The 22,227-nt window shown below is 39.7% G+C and overlaps 1 protein-coding gene across 10 annotated transcripts in view; it reads left to right on the top strand.

The window, feature by feature from the left end:
- baz2ba (bromodomain adjacent to zinc finger domain, 2Ba) overlaps positions 1-22,227 on the top strand; it is a 312,926-nt gene that overhangs the window by 181,327 nt on the left and 109,372 nt on the right. For 9 of the 10 annotated variants that reach the window (XM_048598962.1, XM_048598966.1, XM_048598964.1 and 6 more), the window contains 5 exons: positions 1,802-1,971; positions 9,940-10,200; positions 15,607-16,002; positions 18,098-18,713; positions 20,478-20,750. In XM_048598962.1, the coding sequence (XP_048454919.1) occupies positions 1,802-1,971; positions 9,940-10,200; positions 15,607-16,002; positions 18,098-18,713; positions 20,478-20,750 (1,716 nt within the window). The remainder of the gene's footprint in view (positions 1-1,801; positions 1,972-9,939; positions 10,201-15,606; positions 16,003-18,097; positions 18,714-20,477; positions 20,751-22,227) is intronic. The other variant, XM_048598970.1, reaches the window with a different exon arrangement.

Raw genomic sequence — 22,227 nt, 5'->3', positions numbered from 1 at the left:
GAGGAAAGAAGAGACTGATAATGGGGACCATAAGTAGGTGAAAATGGGTGGGCTGAGCTGACAGCAGCCCATGTCATTGACAGAAACTGGGTGTGGTATGTGTAAAGAACATAGATAAAACATAGATTTAAAATTAATGGACTTGATATTGAGTCTTGAAGTTTGCAGGATTCCCAAGCGGAAAATGAGTTGCTCCTCTTCCAGCTTGTGCTAAGCCTCGCTGGAACACTGCAGCAGCCCTGAGACTGAAATATTGGCCAGGGTCATGATGGTGTGTTGAATAAACAGGCAACTAGAAGATCAGGGTCATTTTTGTGGGTAGAATGTAGGTGTTCTGCAAAGCGCTTGCCTATCTGTGTTTCACCTCCCCAGTGCAGAGGAGTGAATTGTGACCAACAAATACAGTAGACTAGATTAAATGAAATGCAGGTAAATTGCTGCTTCACATGAAAGAGGTGTCTAGAGCGTTGAATAGTAGGGAGGGAGGTGGTAAACGGATATTTGTTGCACCTTCTGTGATTGCATGGGAAAATGCCTTGGGGGTGTTCAGGGTTGGAGGAGGAGTGGACCAGGATGTTCCAGACAGAACAGCCCCTGTGAAATGCTGACAAGGGAGGGGAGGGGAATATGTGCCTGGTGATGACATTGTGCTGGAGATTGTGGAAATGGCAGCTTATGGTCCTTTGGATGCAGATGCTGACCATTATCATTGACTGTTTTGCCCTGGTTTTACTTCTGCTATTTTTGAATGCTTGTATACAAATAATAGTACCTTAATACACAAGATTAGAAAGTATAGTAATCTGTACACATTGTTTTAACATCTAAAGGATTATACAATTACAAACTGACCTACGTTGTGACAAGTTAACTCTAATGCATAGATTACTAGTCACCAAAGTTTGACATCATCCAGGAAACAGGAGTGAGTACCTCATAGACTCACTAGCACCTGTTTCGCTCTGCCGTTCATGACATACTCTGTCTGCAGTGTGCACCACCCACAGGATACACTGCAGGTATTTGCTGAGCCTTTAGAAAGATATCCCAAACACGTGACCGACAACACTTAGAAGGACAAGTGCATCAGGTACATGACTACAATTGTCTTAAGAATGCATTTGCTGGGCTGGTAAGATACGATCAACCTGTTTGTGCTGGTAATTTTCTTTCACTTTTTAACTTCAAATACCCGATTGGAAACTGGAGCACCACACAAGTTTCTTGACCTTGGATTGTTAATTTTCTTGCTTGTGAATGGAAGGTGTCATGGTACTGCCATTTTGCTGACTTTGGGCTTAAATATACAATTTACCATTCCCTAGTTTATCTAGTTGTCCTATTCTGCTTATGTTATCAATAGAAGATTCAATCATTTTCAGACGTTAACTCTGTTTTCTCCTTCACAGGTGCTGCGAGACCTGCTGAGCTTTTCCAGCAACTTTGTTTTTGTTCTCAATCATTTTCAGGTTGCTGCAGCAAACTGTATTCTGACATTGCTTCAGAATAAGAGGCAAATTGGAAAACTTTGGCCCCCTGTGGCACATGCGCAAATGCACACCTACAAATTAATTAAAGACCCTTAAGGGCTGGAGACATTTTAATTCTGTGCTTTAAAATTATTCATGATTTTATATGGAGAAACAGAAGTATTTCAGATGAAACTTTAGTTTGTTTCCACTGCAAATATTGTAGTCAAGAGCAATAGGTATTGTTTTGATTTTCTAGCCATATTTATACAAATGGTTGATTAACAAATGTTATTGGAATGCTGTTTCACAGTTTGTAATTTCTTTTGAAGGTATGAATGGATCATTGAATGGTAACACCATTACAGCAGTGTCAGGAGTCAGCACGTCTGGACTAGGTACCACTGGACAAGCCAAGATGGCAATCTCTGGAAAAGGGCACAAATGTGTTCTTGAACAAAATAAGCATCTAGAAACTCCAACAGACAAGTTAAAAGAAAAAGTATGTACTTTTTTTCCTATTTATTTTAAATTTGTTACTTCATTTATTGCAAAAGCCCATTCTTCTGGTCAAGTTAGCAGTTCTTGACTGAAAATTTGCATCTATAACACATGTAGGTTTTGTGCTATTGGTACTGTTTTAGTATCAAAATATCTGTGCTGAGTGCCATTTTGATAAGGATATTTGTGCAGGCTTCGGGAGTGTGTACTAGAGGTGTAGCGCAGCCAGATCATCACTCGATGTGTAATGATGTTTTGAGGTCTGTGCTGCCATTTTCAACCTTGGCACTCCAGCTAGCTGTCCCTTGTCAAAAAAAAACTTAACATAAATTCAGCAGCAGGAAGAACACAGTCTCCCTTCCACCCACAAATACGCACACACTCACCAACATGCACACACACTTTATGTGGCCTATCAACTTTTTAGGTTAGAACATAGAACTGTACAGCACAGTACAGGCCCTTTGGCCCATGATGTTGTGCTGAACTTTTACCGTAAACCTAAGGTCTATCTAACCTCCACCCCTACCGTATACTATCATCCATATGCCTATCTGATAGCCACTTAAATGCGCCTAATGAGGCCGACTCCACTGCCCTCTCCGGCAATGCATTCCATGCCCCTACCACTCTCTGAGTAAAGAACCTACCTCTGTCGTCTCCCTTATATCTACCTCCACTCACTTTAAAACCCCCTCGTAATAGCTATCTCCACCCTAGGAAAAGGTCTCTGGCAGTCCACTCTATCTATACCTCTGATCATTTTGTACACCTCTATCAAGTCACCTCTCATCCTTCATCGTTTGAAAGAGAAATGTCAGGTTAGCTGCTGATTAGTTTTTACTGGCGCTGTCTGAGCATATATATGTGCTGTGAGTTTTCTTGTCCCGCTTAGAATTGTTTAAAATCAATGAGTAGTCATGCTGTATTTGGTGTAGGCCTTGGATTGGAGTTCATGTTTTTGGTCAGGCACTTCCCCCGATCATGGATGCTATGTAAGGTTCTTGCGAAGATTTGTAGCTTGGGTTGTGGGTGAGGCTGTTGACTTGCTCGCCAAGCTGGCTGGTTATAGTTAAGACGTTTCATCATCATGCTAGGTAACATCATTAGTGCGGCCTCTGATGAAGCGATGTTGTTCTACTTCGTTTAGTATTTATATGATCTGGTCTGTTAAGGTGTTTTGGTCATTTCCGGTTCTTTTTGGCAAGGGTTTGTATATGGGGTCTAATTCCACATGTTTATTGATTGCATTATGGATGGAGAACCAGGCCTCTAGGAATTCCCATGCATGTCTGTGGTTGGCTTGAGCTAGGATGGTCACGTCGTCCCAGTTAAATTGATGGCTTTCGTTGTCCGAGTGTACTGAAATGAGGGAAAGTTCGTCGTGTCGTTTCGCTGCTAGTTGGTGTTTGTGTATCCTCATGGCTAGTTTCCTTCCTGTCTGGTCAATGTAATGTTTTTGGCAGTTCTTGCACAATATTTTGTACACTACGTTGGTCCCGCATAGAAATACTAAGCGGAGTAGAACAACATTGCTTCAATGGCGGCCGCACTGATGATGTTACCTAGCATGGTGATGAACCATAACCAGCCAGCTCAGCGAGCAAGTCCACAACCTCACCCACGACCCGAGCGACAAATGTTCGCAAGAACCCTAAACACCTTACGGGTGCAACATGCTCAAAATATCCCAACAATGGGAAACCTTCACCGATCGACTGAGTGCTACCCATGAACAACTTCATCTTCTCCACAAATGCCTCACGAACCAGGTACTGCCCCATAGCATGAAATACAAATCTCCACTCTACAACCTACAGGTGTACAAAACAGCCGAACAAAATGGCCGCAGAATGCCTCGGGTAGCGATTTAGTGCTGTGCCCGTAACTGGGTCCACAAGAATGAGCGAGAAATTTCGTGCCAAAAATCGTTGTACCACAATGTTACCAACCAGCAATGGACTGCAACCCCAGAACACGCCATCACCACCAAACAACACAGGACCAGAACTAAGAAGAGAGACAAATTATGGGAGAAGCTGACCAAACTAATCTGCCATAAAGACAAGGACAATAACAAACCAGACTCATGGTAAGAAACCTAAGCAACAGACCACTTGCCAAAACCGAGAAAGCCGTCCTAATATGTGGACTAAACTATAACCAGAGATGCGAACAGAAGAGTCTTTATGGCTGCTCTGGAAGGTACACTAAAAAAAAATGGACTCACGAACGAAACTGAACAGGCCATCCGATAGACTATCATCCCTGCATTGAACCAGAGGAATAATTGGGACACCCTAAACATGTCAGAGTGAAAAGCACTGGAAGGACTCCAGAAAGACAGGAACATCATAATCCTACCGACTAGACAAAGGGCCCATGACCGTCATTACGAACAGACCAGACTGCATTGAAAAAGCACAGGCACTGTTTGCAGATACAGACACTTACCAACAGGTGGAGGTCGACCCTCACCACACACTTCACCTTTAACAGTCAAGTATACAAACAAATTAATGGTACACCTCTGGGGTCACCCATCTCGGGAATTATTGCAGACGCAGTCATGCAAAGGTTGGAACGCATGACCCTCCCCTGCATTCAGCCAAAATTGTGGATACAATACGTGAATGACCCATTTGTCATCATTAAATTCACTAAGTTGAAAGAGAGATACCACCTCATCAACAACATATTCACTGGGATCAAATTTACAAGAGAAGAGGAAAACAACAATCAACTTCCATTCCTAGACATTAGGGTAGAATGAATGACAGATGGGGAATTCCAAACCACAGCATACAGGAAGGCAATCCACACTGAACAAATCCTCAATTTCCACAGCACTCACCCAAACGTCCACAAGCAAAGCTGTGTAAGGACACTATTCAAATGGGCCATGACCCACTGCAACACACCTGAACTTCACAAGAAGTCGGAAGAGCACCGATACAAGGTCTTCACTATCAATGGATATCCCACCAACTTCATCCGCAGATACCTACTAGATAGACAGCATCGAGAGGACACAAAATGACCAGTACCCTGGTCACACTACTGCATATCAAGAGACATCAGAACTGATAACAAGACTCCTATGACCACTCAATCAAGATAGCACACAAACCCACAGCCACACTATGACAAACACTCACAAGGACCAAAGACCCCATACCCACTACATGCAGGACCAACGTAGTGCACAAAATACTGTGCAAGAACTGGCAAAAACATTACATCGACCAGACAGGAAGGAAACTAGCCACGAGGATACACCAAGACCTGTTATCAGCGAAACATCATGAAGAACTTTCCCTTGTCTTAGTACACTCGGACAAAGAAGGCCATTAATTTAACTGGGATGACATGACCATCCTAGCTCAAGCCATCCATAGATATGCATGAGAATTTCTAGAGGCCTGGTTCTCCACCCATAAAGCAATCCAATAAACATGTGGAATTAGACCGCATATATAAACCTTGCGAAAAAGAACCGGAAATGACGCAAAACACCTCAACAGGCTGGATCTCATAAATACTAAGCAGAGTAGAACAACATCGCTTCATCAGAGGCCGCACTGATGATGTTACCTAGCCTGATGACGAAACGTCTGAACTATAACCAGCCAGCTCGGTGAGCAAGTCAACAACCTCATGGACGTTGTAATTAATGTCTTGTTTACCCTGCAGCATGAGCAGAAGCAGCACAGGCTTCTCTGAGCAGGAAAGGGAGAAGGGCTCTCATCACAGGGACTTATTGACCAAGGATCTTCAGGGAATATTTCTCTCATGTCACTTCCCGGTATTTGCATAGTGTTAATTTTATGAAGGATGTACTTGCTGAACTCTACCTGCCAGACAGTCCTGGAACCTCCCAGCAGGGCAAGGGTGGCTTTGTCATTAGTCTTGAGATCTTCAAAGGCTGGAGCAGGTAAGATCACTAATTTCTCCCAGTTTGCTGTTAACTGCTGCGTTAGATGGTTGATCTGGATGTCAGGAAGAAGGAGTGTACAATGTGTTCTCTTCGACAAGAAGCATGCAGAATGGGCATGGGCCTACCAGGACAATTGACTTCCCCATGTTATAGAGTGCCATTGATAGCACAGGTGAATTTTTGACGGCGCAACGTCTCATAGCAGAGATGGACTGTGACTGCATAGGCTGCCACTGTGATTGCGCAGTTTGTGTGCAATCATAAACAGCACAATAGATACATGCCCAGTATTGTAAGGACATGAGCAGGAGTAAGCCCTTCATCATCCTGAGACTACTCCAGTATTCAAAAAGATCAAGGCTGACCTGATTGTATCCTTAACTCCATTTTCCTTCCTGACCCCCATAGCTGTGGACTCTTTTGAAAGTTGAGAAATGTCATTCTGCCTTGAATATGTTCAATGATCAGTTTCCACTGCTCTCTGGGGAGCATCTGTGCTGTGAAACTCTCTCAAAATCCTAGATGTTCCAAAATGGCCATCTCTCATTTTCTAAACTCCAATAAGTATAGGTACAACCTGTTCAACCTTTCCTCATCAGAAAGACTCTTTGCCCCAGGACATAGCTTACTGATTCTTCTCTGAATGGAATCCGGCATAAGTACGTCCCTTCTTAAAGTAAGGTGGATTACTTTGGCCAGTTTACCTTAGCAAATTTGGAAGATTGTGACCAATATATCCACTATCTCTGCAGCCACTTCTTTTACGATTCTAGGATGCTGGTCATCAGATCTGGGTACGTATCATTTGAAGCATACGTAAGGTCTGGGCGACTGAAAACAGATGAAGCTTTGGAAGAATATCGGGAAAGTAGGACCAATCTGAAATGAGGAATTACGAGGGCTAAAAGGGGTCATGAAATATCTTTAGCAAACAGGGTTAAGGAAAATCCCAAAGCCTTTTATTCATACATAAGGAGCAAGAGGGTAACTAGAGAAAGGGTTGGCTCACTCAAGGACAAAGGAGGGAAGTTATGCGAGGAGTAAGAGAAAATGAGTGAGATTCTTAATGAGTACTTTGCGTCGGTATTCACCGAGGAAGGGGACATGACGGATGTTGAGGTTAGGGATAGATGTTTGATTACTCTAGGTCAAGTCAGCATAAGGGGGTTGGGGGGGAAAGTGTTGGGTATTCTAAAAGACATTAGGGTGGACAAGTCCCCAGGTCCGGATGGGATCTATCCCAGGTTATTGAGGGAAGCGAAAGAGGAAATAGCTGGGGCCTTAACAGATATCTTTGCAGCATCCTTGAGCACGGGTGAGGTCCCGGAGGACTGAGAATTGTTAATGTTGTCCCCTTGTTTAAGAAGGGTAGCAAGGATAATCCAGGTAATTATAGACTGGTGAGCTTGACGTCAGTGGTGGGGAAGCTGCTGGAGAAGATACTGAGGGATAGGATCTATTTACATTTGGAAGAACATGGTGATAGGTGGCGTGGGTTTTGTGCAGGGAAGGTCATGTCTTACCAACTTGACAGAATTCTTTGAGGAAGTGACAAAGTTGATAGATGAGGGAAGGGCTGTGGATGTCATATACATGGACTTTAGTAAGGCGTTTGATAAGGTTCCCCATGGTAGGCTGATGGAGAAAGTGAAGTCGCATGGGGTCCAGGGTGTACTAGCTAGATGGATAGAGAACTGGCTGGGCAACAGGAGACAGAGAGTTGTAGTGGAAGGGAGTTTCTCAAAATGGAGAACTGTGACCAGTGGTGTTCCACAGGGATCCGTGTTGGGACCACTGTTGTTTGTGATATACATAAATGACCTGGAGGAAGGTATAGATGGTCTGATTAGCAAGTTTGCAGATGACCCTAAGATTGGTGGAGGAGCAGATAGTGAAGGGGACTGTCGGAGAATGCAGCAGAATATAGATAGATTGGAGAGTTGGGCGGAGAAATGGCAGATGGAGTTCAATCCAGGCAAATGCGAGGTGATGCATTTTGGAAGATCCAATTCAAGCAAAAGCTTGGATAGTAAAAGCTTTTTCCCAGAGTGGGGGACTCAATTACTAGGGGTCACGATTTCAAGGTGAGAGGGGAAAAGTTTAAGGGAGATATGCGTGGAAAGTTCTTTACGCAGAGGGTGGTGGGTGCCTGGAACGCGTTGCCAGCGGAGGTGGTAGAGGCGGGCATGATAGCATCATTTAAGATGTATCTAGATCGATACATGAATGGGCAGGGAGCAGAGGGATACCGATCCTTGGAAAATAGGCGACAGGTTTAGATAGAGGATCTGGATCGGCACAGGCTTGGAGGGCCCAAGGGCCTGTTCCTGTGCTGTAATTTTCTTTGTTCTTTGTTTTTTGTTCAGTCTTAAGTCCTACTAGTTTTTGTGTTATTTTTACTTGCGTGGTAGTGATTGCTTTAAGTTCCTTCTTCTCTTTGTCTCTTGATTTTTCTACTATTCTTGGTATGATTTTTCTACAGTGAAGACAGGGAAGATAATTGTTCAAAGGCCAATACCCAGTGTAGATACTTTTTTAATATAAATCATCTGTTTTTAAAGTACTTACTAGTTTTTTCTCACATTCTAATTTCTCCTTTATTATTTTTCATTCATCCTTGGCTGGTTCCTTAAACTTTCCCAAACTTTTATTCTGCTACTTCTTTCAGTATTTCACACCACTTTTAACTTACTTAGTCAGCCACAGATGGTACATCCTTCTGATGGTCGTTCTTCTTCAAGGGAACATATGCTTGTTGAGAGTTATCAAGTATCTCTTCAAATGTTTGCCACTGATCCCAAGTAGCTTCCCTTTTAATTTGTTTATCTAGTCCACTTTAGCTAGCTGCTGTCGTTCCCATGTAATTGTCGTCATTCCCTTATAATTGCCATTATTTAGGAATAAATTATTAGTTACGGCCTCACATCTCTCAGTCTCAAACTGAATATGCAACCCAACATGTTATGATCATTCTAGCCTAGAAGATTCTTTATTGTGAGATCTTTATAATTAATCCTGTTTTCATGTATGTTGTCAGGTCCAAGCTACTATGTTCCTTGATGGGTTCGAAATGTATAATTGTATGAAATCATCCCATATCCATGTGATGAACTCATCCACTAGGCCACCTTTGTCAGCACAATTTGCCCAATCAGTGTGGAGATAAAAATCAACTGGGATTATTGCATTAACTTTCTTGCGAGCCCTTGTTATTTTTTAATATATTCTCTGTCTTACTGTGTAGCTAATGTTGGGAGCAAATGAAATCACACCAGCACCAGTGATTTTTTTTTTCATATATATTGTTTGCCACTTCTTATCTCAACCTACACTAATTCTACAACTTGATATGTTGAACCTGAAATCATTTATTTCTAGGGCACTGATCTCATCCTTTATTACCAGATCTACCTGCACTCTTTCCCTTTACTCTTGTGATGGATAACTGTGTTCTAAAGGAGGGTCACTGGATCAGAAACGTTAATTTCTCTCCGCAGATGCTTCCAGACCTGCTGAGAGTTTCCATAGATTTCTGTTGTTGCTTTTGTTTCTGCTTTCCAGCATCCTGCAGTTCTTTCAGCCTTTTCTATGCAACTTGTTTTGATTTTGATAGATTAGTTTGTTTATTGTCTGGTCCTGCTGCCTCTCATCTTCAAACGCTCTAGAAATCTTGAGTTATTTCCTGCTTACTCTTGTTAAACATTTCGGTGTCTCTTGCCATGAAGTACAAGAAAGTAGTTTGCATCCTTGGTATGCAGCCTGTGTTTTCACACAGAGTTGTGCCGATATTAATTCTCCTGATGGAGGGGTAATTTGAGAGACAGTTCAGTCAAGGATGTACCAAAAATGATAATACTAGACTTGGGGAGCAGATTGTACCCAATTTTTCTTCTGGCTGCAAATGTTGCATGTCATGGTATGTGACGCTACAAAAAGGAGGAAGTAATTTTGTATTTTAAACAAATATCAAATGTTTGGATTATTTAAGGTAAACTTCCTGTGAAATTTGTCTAATTACGAAACTTTTGTTAGAAGCCCAGAAAGAAAGCAATTGAAAGCTCCAGCAATAGTGAAAGTGAATCAGGGACATCATCGGACTCTTCAAGTGAAGGTTTGAGCAGCAGTGATTCTGACGACTTTGATGATGATGACGATGATGATGATGACGACGATGATGATGATGATGACGATGAAGACGAAGACGAAGATGATGATCATAGTATTGGCGAAGAAGATAGTGAAGAAGGTGATTCAGATTCTGAAACTGAAACGGCACATGCAAAGAAGACTAAGGTAAAATTTAAGACTCCTATAGGTGTGTACTATTTTGTTTTTGTTCATGCTTTGGACAAACTTTTATGCAAAGATTTGCTATTAGCATTATAGCCTATACGTGCTGGAGAATTAATTTTGCCTTTCACAAGCTTATATTTAATTATGCACCAGTTTTCATCCATTCCACCGCATCCTGCATCACTGACTGCTCTTCAAAAGGCAAATAGTCCGTTTCCTCTATGGTTTTTCCAAGCTTTCTAATGTTTTCTTTGTACTGTTAACAAACATTTCAAAAATTATTTTGCTATGTATTTGTTTTCTGTCCCTTCATTCATCTTTTAGTGATTTTCTTTTATTGAGTTTGGTTTTAAGCAAGAAGTGAGCACGTGATAGCCTGCTGAGAATTTGTGAAATTAGTTGAAGAAGCTACATGTCATAAGGCAGATTACAAATTAGATAAAGGGCGTCTAAATATTTGTCAAACTGTTTGTTTATACAGCAGGGATACTATAGTTGTGGCAATGCACTCTCTGTCAAAGTCTACAACGCCAGTCTGTATTTGTTTGGCTAACTAAGATTGTACCTCCATATCAACCACGGTCCAACCAATCAGCATACTGTATAAATTGATGTTCTGTTTCCAAGTTTGGTTTCTTGCATGCAGGTTGTCATGAGTACAGTAGAAAAGCTTCAACTTTAATCTCTTTTTAGCAATGTTTAATATACTATAATTTAATTGGCATAGTGTAATAGTACAGTATGGCATAAAAACTTGATCTTGAATTCTGATACATCTTTTGAAGGTCAAAGGATACGTGAAAATGTGTTGGAAGTATACATCTTAATAAGAAAACAATTGTTCAAATCATGTAGCACAAGTATGCTATTCTTGACACTTTGTATCTTGTTATTTCTGACTGAAGGCTTCTGCAATGCATATTGTTACTGTGTACATTGTGGCCTGCTGCTTTTTGTTTACGTAGTCTGAGTAAAGTCTTTGCTCTATTCAATAACCTAATATCCTGAGACCTTCAAACAGTGGTATAGAGCGAGATTTTTTTATTCCAGAATTACCCAAACTTATGATTGAGTTAAGTAAGCAAACATTTAAATATAATGGTATATAGTATTTTTTTCCTTCTGATGAGATGTAGCTAGTCAGAAATTTCCAGACTGTTACCTTAGATCTCAATCTATTGAACAGAATTCAGAATATTTTGGGGAGAAGGCATGCTTTATTATGGTGCTCTTAATTTATGGTGTGCATGTAGGCCTGGAGGAAATCATATCAAAGTTTACAGATAAAGTCATAGAAAGGTGCAGTGCAGGAGGACATTCAATTCAATGTGCTTATGCCAACTCTGTGAAGGACCTGTGCAATTAATCACACTATGTTGTTGTTTCCTGTAGCCATACAGATTTTACATCTTCAAGTAATTCTTACTTTTTTACAATTGAGACTGCTTCCATCACCTTTTATGTCATGTATTTTAGATCATAACAACTTACACCTTATTTCACCCATGTTTCTTTGGCCAGTCACCTTAAATTGTATCTTCTGTCACACTTCTGCTCCTGGTTTGGAACTCCTGAATCATATTTTCTCTGAGGAGAATAATCCCAGGTTTTCAAGTCTCTGCCCATAACTGAAATCCTGCGTCCCTGGTACCATTCCATTATGATTCCTCTGCATCTTCTCCAAGACATTCTTATCTTTCCTGAAATACGGTGCTTAGAATTTACCACAATACTCTATCTGGCTCATAACCAAATGAAAAAACAAATAGAATGTACACTGAAGGTAAATTACAGTAGGACCAGAGGGGTGCTGTGAAGAATGTTTTTTAGTATAGTGTAATATGATTTGTAATGTATTGCTTGAAAGAGTGATGGAAATAGATTCAACTGTAACTTTCAAAATGGACTGTAATAAATACTTGAAAGAGAAAGATTTACATGACTATAGGGAAATAGTGTGGTGGTGGGACTAATGCGTTTCAAAGAGAAAAGGACTATTATATCATTCTGTTAAGAAAAATATTAAAAAGATGGATAATAGGCTAAAAAGTAGCACTTGAATATATTATCAGTAGGTATCTATGCATTTTGGCAAAAGACCCACCCCTCATAATTGTATCCTGAATAGAAGTAATCTTAACGATTTCAGGAAGAAGGCTCTTGGGACATTATGGATGGTCCTTCAAGTTATCATAAGAACAGAGTAAGCTGTTCATTCATACCACCTCCCCATGAGCTGCTCCGTTGTTCAACAGGAATGTGGCTGATCCAGCACTCCTCATATCCATCTTCCTGCCCCTTCCCTACAACCCTTGATTCTGTATTGATCCAGAACGTCCATACCTCAGCCTTAAATATACACAAGGACTCTGTCCCCGCTCTCTGGCAAGAAGTTCTAAAGACTCTCAATCCTCTGAGAGAAGAAATTCCTTCTGATCTCATACTTAAATTGGCACCCCTTAATTCTGTTATTGTGCCTCTGGTCCTAGACACTCTCATAAAGGGAAGCACCCTCTCAGCATTAACTTTGTTAAGCCCTTTAAGAATTCTATGCCCCTCATTCTTCTAAACTCCAGTGCGTTCAGCATGGTCTCCAATGAAATAATTTGATCAAAACTGCTGACAGTACTCCACATGTGGTCTCACCAGCACCTTGTACTGTTGCAGTAAGACTTCCCTGCTCTTTCAACCTTCTTGTAATAAAGGTTAACATTCCATTAGCCTTCCTGATTAACTGTTACACCTGTGTGCTGGCATTCTGTGTTTCATGCACAGGTACCCCAAGTCCCTTTGACTTGTAGCTTTATTCAATTTTTCTCCAAATCAGTAATTCTCTGTTATTTTGTTATTTCTTCGAAAATGAACAACTTCACATTTTTCCACATTCTACTCCATTTGCAAACTTCCTGCCCACTTACTTAACGTATCAATATCTCTCTGTAAACTGTTTGTATTCCTCTTGCAATCTGCCAAACCACCTATTTTTATGTCATCTGCAAAGTTGGCTCCAGTACATTTGCTTTCATCTCCAAGTCATTAATATATATTGTAAACTGCGGCAGTCCCAGCACTGATCCCTGTGGAAACCTACTTGTTGCAGATCGCCAACCTGGGAAAAAAACCTCTTATTCCCACTTGCTGTTTCCTGCCCATTTAGCCAATTTTCTATCCATGCTAATATCCTACTTCCAACATCATGGATTGTTATCCTATGACTGAACCCTCTGTGAGGTACCTTGTTAGCCACCTTCTGGAAGTTGAAATATAAGCACATCTACTGGTTCCTCCCTATCGACTGTGTAATGAGATTCCTTGAAAAATGCTCATAAATTAGTCAGACGTGATTTCCCTTTCATGAAACCATGCTAAATCTGCTTGGTTAGATTATGATTTGTCAAATGTTTTGCTGTCACTTTAAGATTGATGAGATTGTTCTTTTGGGGAAAAAAGCAGCTAATTGAATTCTAGGTTTCATCACAAGAGGTGTAGATATAAAAGTTGAGAAGTGATTTATGTCAGATGTTAAACGGTTCCAGTGCATTATTGAATTGCACACTGTTGGTACTACCAGATGCAGTGTGTTTAGAGAGGGTATGGAGCAAGTACAGCTAGGAAATTCTCTGGTATCCTAATACTTTGTATGTGTTCATTTAGAGGTGATAACTCACTCTACTTCTGGCCCAATCTTGTTCTCTCATCTAATCCGGTGTTTAACTGTGTTCTCTTCTTTATCTTTGATTGGTTAGTACAATTTTCTCTGCTCAAATGCTATTTTACAACATAAAGACTCACTGATGTTTTAAAGAATCAAACCAATGATTAGCTACTTTAACTGTTTGAGCCATATTGGACAGATTTCTTTTAATCTGGACTTTCAGAAAGTGTTGGATAACGTACCACAGGTTAGGCTAATTAGTTAGATAAGAGCCCATGGTGTTGAGGGTAGTATATTAGCATGGATAAATGTGAAGCTAAAGTTACCGTAGTTCTACTGACGATGGGCAAATGATGAGGTTGACTCAGAGTCTGCAAAGCAATATAGACATGTTATGTGAGTGGTCAAAAACTTGGCAGATGGAATACATAATGTGTGAAAATGTGAGGTTATGCATGTTGGCGGGATTAATAGAGGAACTAAATATTTAAATGGAGAAAAACTGTAGAAAGCGACAGAACAAAGAGATTTGGGAGTCCTTGTGTGTGAATCACGGAAAGCTAATACCTGAGTTCAGCAGGTATGAGGGAAAGCAAATAGAGTGTTGACCTTTATTTCAAAAATATTGGAGTATAAAACGAAGGAGGTTTTGTTAAAACTATACAAGGCACTGATGAGACCACAGTTGGAATACTGTAAAAATGTCTTGGGTTCGTTATCTAAGGAAAGCTACGCTGCCATTGGCGGCAATCCATTGAAGATTCACAGCTGATACCTACTGGGTATGGAAGGACTGCCTTAATAGCAGAAGTGGGTCATTTGGGCCTGTGCCCATTGGAATTTTGAAGAATGAGAGGTGACCTCACTGAAACATAAAATATTCTTAGGTTACTTGACAGAGTAAATAGAGAGGTTGTTTTGCCTTGTGGGAGAGTCTAGGACCAGATGGCGCAACCTCAGAATAGAGGGTCATCTACTTAAGACAGAAATAAGGAGGAATTTCTTCTCTGAGGATTGTGAATCTGCAAAATTCTTTACTGCAGAAGTCTATTGAGGCTGAGTCATTAAGTATGTTTATGGCTAAGGTAGACAGATTTTTGATCAGTAAGGGAGTCAACAGTCATGGGGAAAAGGCAGGAAAGTGGAATTGAGGGTTATCAGATCAGCCATTATTTCATTGAATAGTAGAATAGACTCAATGGGTGGAATTCCCTACTTCTGCACCTACATGTTCTGGTCAAATGTCCCATTTGCTAATCTGAGGCATTTTAGGAGCATGAAGAGCCTAATTCACATCTTTTACTTAGGAAATAGAAAATCACCCAGGAAATTTACATAAGTACCTCACAAGAACCCATTTATAATACGTGAATCTAGTCCGTTACTGACAAGCTATTGTTGACAAGATGTGCGTTGGAACTGCACAATAGTACATCTTTCTTCCCTCAGTTTACACTTGTGTGTTTTACTGAGGAATTAACTAGATAAAAGCATGATCAAGAACCCTATGTCATCTTTTCTTTGAATGTTCCTCTCTTTCTACGCCACTGTTTCCATCACATACCCAGGAATGTTATTCCTAATTACTTATTTTCAGTATGCAAATATCTAACTATAATACCTTTTAAAGATTATGTTTATAGGAGTTACTCTCTTCATTACCATATATTAAAAAGTTAAATAAAATATCTAACCAATAATTCTTTAAGAATCCTCTAGTCTTAATTCATGAATTTAAATTTTATTTGCAGAGTTTGATGCACACTGCAAAGGAGCCAAAAGAAACAGGCCAGAGTGTTTGTGACATTAAGCAGTCACATGACAAAAGAATGAACCAGCATCTACATCTTGCCACAGAGTCACAGACTTCACATTCATTCCAATCCCAGCAAAAACAGCCTACAGTTTTGTCACAACTTTCCCTCATTTTCCAGACCTCCCATTCAAATGATGAGTCTGGTAAAAAACATCAGAGTGTCATTCAGTCCACAGGACTAACAGTTGGGATGAAACCTGTGCCTTTGGTCAATCAGGGAAGGAAAGAATCTTCTCCAAAACCAACTGGTGCTTTGCCTGAACTTCTAAAGGCAGGGAATATATGTGCTTCTGAAGACCTGGGGTCACCACATGATCTTCGTGTGAAGCAGGCAAGTTGACTTAATAACTTCCATTTATTGTAGTTTGAGTCAATAAAATTGAAAAATCTAGGCACTGGGATTATTTAGGTGCCACCAGCTTTGAAAGGAGTAGGAGAAAAAATTTAATATTTTGAGATGTGGTTTAGCAGGTTACGCAAATTTTGGATTTTAAAAGCATGTGAATGTAAATTCATAGCTATAGATGTTCATTTTTAGGTGGCACATTTCAATACACATTTTAGGTTTAGGTTTAGGTTTACCTTTTCAGTTTGAATTTTTTTTATGTTGCGTTACTGGAACCTAATCATTTTCATAAACATTGAAGCAACTGCTTTAGACCTGTTATTGCAGCAGCTTTAAACCGTAACTAATCAACCTAGTTCTTTAGTTTTAGTGCAAAGAGAGGATCTGTCACTAATCAGATTGTGTTTTTCTTTTACATGCCCAGCCAAATCTCCCCCCCCCCCCCCCCCCCCAACCCCACACACACACACCCCAACCACCGCCGCAAAGTCTGTCAAAGCCCATCTTTATGATTCAAACATAACTGGCTCTTGTGGTGCTCTAGATAATTTTGCACTTCTGATATTTTATTTAATTCATGATGCTGGTATTTACTGAAATGCATTATCAGGCTGCTATGATGAAAGTTGATGATATATTATTATTTGGGAACTTTGATTCTAAAATACAGATAGATGGGTCTTTGGTTTTCATCATTGAAGGTCTGATTTTTCCAGAAAAGATCAGAAAGTAATTTAGAGCAGCGAACTAAAGACTGCTTTTCTAAGAAGACTTAATCTAACTGACTCAATAAACTATCTGGTGAGATAAGTGGTGCATATTATTGCATTTGGTTTTTAAGATCTACACCAAGATTGATGGCCAGGAGCCACAAGCAAATTGAGTTCAGAAGAAAAGAAGTCCATTCCAGCAGAAGGGCAGTTTCGTGTTTACAGTTTCCAATCCACCAGAGCTGGAAAGAAGTCTTAATCTGTTTTGGTAGTCTCACTGTGGTTAAGTCTGAGAAAGTTCAGAGAGCTAGCTTGTCTATATCTCTGGGAGAGACTTGAGAGAATCACATCTGATGAAGGTACGGAAAGTTGTTGAAAGGAAATGTCTGCAGTCTCTCAGTTGAGCAAGCTATTTTAAGTTAAAGTTAGGAATGATCTAAAGTGAGGTTGAATGCCTGTAAAGGATGTTGCTGGGAAGAAAGTTTGAATATTTCTTTTTGCTGTTTATCTTAAGATTATTCAAATTGTCATACACAGTTTTTTTTTCTTCTTTTGTCCTTTTGTTAAAAGTACTTTAGCAGCGTCATCTATCTATATACACTAATTGACCACCATCTAATCAAATTGCAAAAATCAGACTTAAGGTCTGTCAAGTCGGGTTTCACTCTGTAATCTGACTTGTCCAGTATTGCCGTCAAATGGGATTATAACACTGAGCAGCAAGTTGACATCTTGAAGGCACGTAAATTCAGGAGTAGCAGTGAGCATTGATCTTTGAACAAAAACAAAGTTGCTGGAAAAGCTCAGCAGGTCTGGCAGCATCTGTGGAGGAGAAAACAGAGTTAACATTTCGGGTCCGGTGACCCTACCTCAGATTACTGCATCCGCAGTTCTTTTGGTTTTTATTTGGCATTGATCTTTGACCCATTACTACCTCGGCTTTACATCTGTTTGAAAGCTTCAGCCATAAGTAGTATTTACAAAATGTACAGCAGTGCTTCTACACTGGGTCCCAAAGTAGATTTATTGTCTTCATTTCGGCTAATTTTAAAATACATCCTTTTAGTAGGAACCTTCCTCAGTTGGGAAAAGCTACGGGGCAGTCGCATCTGTGATCTCCATTATGGGTTCATTGTGGATAAGGTTCTCAACCAGTAGTGTATTTTCATAAATTGGCAACATAACTGTGGTAAGTGCGGTGGAGAATAATAAAGCAAGTGAAGCCAGAAAGTTAGTGCTGCAGCTTTTTATTACAGTATTTACCATACCATTATTACCATAATGATATCCATGTTGTTTTTGGGTTGTATTGTCTTTATTCTATAATGATTTACTCTTGGTTGTTATTTCATTGTTTTGTCTGTTTGCAGGAACTATTTAAGCAGTCATTTCCAGCACAATTAAAGAAACAACAAGAACAATACAAAGCCCAGAAGAAGGCAGCGGCAAGTAGTAACAAGAGCTTCCAGACACCTTTGTCTAGTCCGAAATCTGCCGCTAGTTCACCAGCACACCAGAAGCTGCCTCCAATTGATGGTAACCAGTCAAACCCCTTGGTAATAAGTGCACTTGTAGCACAGCAGCAACCTAATGGGGTAATTCAGAGTGTCATTCAGGAAGCCCCTTTGGCACTCACGACCAAATCTAGAATCCAAATTAAAAATACTGATAAAGTAGTTACAAACTCTGGTAGCACTACATCCATTTCACCACTTCCCTTGGGTTCTAATTTGAAGAATCATTCCAGCAATCATGTGACACCAGTTCAACATTCTACCTCTCCAGTATTATCCCAGAATTCTCCAAAAGACAAATCAGTGAGTGTTAAGAATACTGCACAGCAGCAACATCACCATTATACAAACCAGTCTTTGGCTGATCATTTTAGAGGGATTGATTCTGATGTTCCAAGTAGCAAGGATTCTGATGAGTCCAATGAAGAAGATGACGACGATGAAGAAGATGATTCTGATAATAGCCAATCAGGTTGGAATACATATTTATGGACTTTATTTTTTAACAGATTTTGAATGGAGGTTGTTTATCAAATATTGGGTTTGAAGTTGATGTGACAATAGACTTAACAAATCTAAAATGACTTTTTCACTCTTCCAGACCCCTCTTTCTGTTGAAATCAGTAGCATGCAAATGAGGTAGATCATAAAACATACTGCTGATTTGTGTTTCCATCCAAGGCAAATGTCCTTCCTATAGTTGATCCCTACAGCCTTATTGTTCTGAGACTGCCGTTTAAAATGAAACAGCAGTTTTGCTTATTTTTCTGCATACAAAATATGTACTATTTCATTATATTAAAAAGTTGTGCAGTTTTATGGAACAGATTCTCTTACAGAGCATTGGAATGCTTAATTTATCAGTGACTATCTCTCCACTTCATGACTTATCTAAATATTGAATGAGTTCCCATAACCAGTCCTTGGTGAGTTCTCCGTGGACATATTGATAGATTCCTTCGTCTTTGCAAAAGCCATAGGTAACCTGAATATTGATAGTAGTGTTGCAGTTAGGTAGAATCTTAACCCGTCACCATTTTCTGAATCTGTACTCATTGAACTTATTGACTGTGCACTTGAATTTATATTTAATGATGCCATGTGGACCCAAATAGGTGGTATAGCTGTGGGAACAACTGTAAATCCAGCAGTCCCTGACATTTTCACTAGGCTTCTACACGACCGTAGTTTTGGTGGAAAGAGCAAACCCTTGCCTGAAGTGCTGCATCCTGTGCTCCAATTCAATTTAGTCGAAGCAGAATAATTCATTCCCTTAGAACCCCTCCCTCTGGCCTTTTCCCTGCACTTGATTCATTTATCTCCATGCGCTGTAAAATTGGCTTGACAAGCAATCATGTAAATAGGGCTTTAACCATTTACTGATTTTGTAAATCCAAAGAAGCTGCAGATGCTGTAAATCTGTAGAAATTGCTGGAAAAGCTCAGCAGGTCTGGCAGCATCTGTGGAAAGAAATCAGCATTAACATTTCGGGTTGAGTGAAAGTCACAACTTCTTTCTGAGCTGAGAAGATTGTCCTGTGATAGGAAATTTAGTAGGCCCGGCCTGACTTGGATTCCCCAGAAATGATTTTGTTGAACCGTATAAAATCGTTAAAGGACTTTATAAGGCAGCTGGGATGCATCCCATGGCTGAGGAGTCCTCAGGAAGAGAACCATTTAGAACTGAGGTGAGAAGAATTTTATTTTTAATTCAAATAGTTGTAGTTGAGTTTTTTTTTTAAACTGAGGAATGTGGATGCTGGTAGAGACCTTTAGATTTTTGATTAACAAAATAACTTAAAAAAAAAAAGGGATAGTGCAAGAAGGTGGAGATGAGATAGAAGAACAGCAAAGTTGGCTCGAAGGTCCAGACGGCCTACTTCTATTTCTTAATTTGTTATCTTTTTTTAAACTATAGGTCTTAAATCTCAACTTCTTCTGGGCCGAAATGTGTATGTGTCTCTTAAGGTAGTATAGAGAAAACCTGAAGGCATTTAATTATCACATTTCATTCAAATTTTCAGTTTCACACTGGAGACAATTTAGTGGCATCAGTTGTGATTTATGTTTTACATACTTGCAATGATGTGAATTTAGTTTTTAAATTTAATTAAATGTTCCCTATTTCCGGGTGATGTAATAACTAATTTGACTGTAGATTCTTCATTTTGCATGTGTTTTTAGGGAGGCCTAATTGTAGAATTTTTAAAATATTTATCTTCTTATTTTCCAATTAGAGGCTGATAGTGACTCAGAGACTGAAACGGATGGATCAGATGAAGAAGTTAAGCAACAAGATAAGACAGAAACAGAGAATGAAGGAGAAGAAATTGCACATAAATCAAATAAGTCTGCTCATTCAAGTCACAATTCTTCCTGTCAGTCAGCCCACTCAACACCCATTAGCCTCCATTTATTGAAGACGCCAAAGTCAGCACCTGGCCCATTGGCATCAGAATCTACAACACTGGTCTACACAGGAGCCCCATCATCTTCATTTGCACCATGTGGTAATATTTACTTTTTTATTCTGTTTACTCTCCCTTTTCCTTAAAGACCATTCCTTGATGGTGTATATTTTGTAGCCTCTTCTGGCACCTTTATACCATCTGAGAAAGTACCTGTTAATGAGAAAGGCAGTGATATTCGAGCTAAATTCAGTTTCTGTCTTCTTCATTTTCACCTATGAGGGATGTTGGACAGTGATCAGGGTGCAGAAAAACTGACCAGTTATTCACTTTCTAAACAGAGTAGTTGTCATCAATTGCTGTTTTACTGTTGTTGCCTTGGTTGAAATCTGTTAATGCAACACATTGCAAGTAGGGATTAATCTAGGCTCTTTGTCAGCATGGTTTACTTAAACCATTAGGAAGCTAAGTTGTTGGAGGAATAATTCAGTTTTTTTTCTGTTTGGAGAATGTTCATTGTGCAAACATTATTCTAGTATTTACATCAATTTTTCTTTAGCTTTGCTGTAGTAACATTTTGAAGTGCCAAAGTAGATCTTCAAGTTCTCAGAATATTTTGGTTCTGTGGTTACATATGTAGTTGCAAATTTGAAAATGAAGCTTTATATTTCAGAGATTCGATGGCAAAAACTTGTTTCAAGGTTACATTTGGGTAAGGTTTCTAAATTAGTTGTAAGTTGATCTGTTTAGCTTGCAGAGAATATAGAGGATTGAAAGGTAGGTATCTCTTGGTGACGCATCACCTTGGTACACACCAGTTGTAACCCTATTGCTTGACTAAGACATGATGAAATGACATTTAATTATTTCAAAATCCATCTACTTACAGTTAAGACTGAGCATGTGCTTTCACCAATGGAAGAAAGATTAGGTAGAGTGTGTTCATGGACCTGTCATATGTTCTTCCTAAGTCATGAAGTGAAATTAGTATGGGCTATGGAGCAGAAAAATTGGCCTGAAGTTTAAAATTGTGTAGAAATCCCCCTTGAGAACAATAATAATTAAATTGAAATTTGGACTTGAAATCTTTTCTATTCAGTCATTTTAAGTTTAAGACTTTCAGTAAACAATTTTAAAACATCACTCACCATTATTTTGCAGGTCACAAGATCATTTCTCATTTAACTCTTCACAGAACAGAGGGAAAAAAACACATTACTGTTGCACTTTATACTATCATTTTAGTGGAAACTTCATCCTTTAGGAACCAGTCTGAAGTGACTCTTAGCTCCAGCAATTTCTTTTTATTGTCTGGTCCCAATGAGAAATTTCTGATCCCAGAATTAACATAGACAACGTAGCGGATAAGATCCTTCCCTCTAAGCTAGATGATTCTTTCACTCTCATTTAACTCCTCACAAACCAAATTTCTTCAAATCAAGTGCGAGCTCCCATCCATGTTTCGCATGATGAGCTGCTGAACCAGCATTTACTAAATAAAAACCGAAAGAACTGTGGATGCTGCAAATCAGGAACAAAAACAAAGTTGCTGGAAAAGCTCAGCAGGTCTAGCAGCATC

The sequence above is a fragment of the Rhincodon typus genome, chromosome 7 (genome assembly GCF_021869965.1).
Source record: "Rhincodon typus isolate 14 chromosome 7, sRhiTyp1.1, whole genome shotgun sequence".
Classification (NCBI taxonomy): domain Eukaryota; kingdom Metazoa; phylum Chordata; class Chondrichthyes; order Orectolobiformes; family Rhincodontidae; genus Rhincodon; species Rhincodon typus.
The sequence above is the reverse complement of the archived record's forward strand: the minus strand, read 5'-3'. Positions and strand labels throughout refer to the sequence as shown.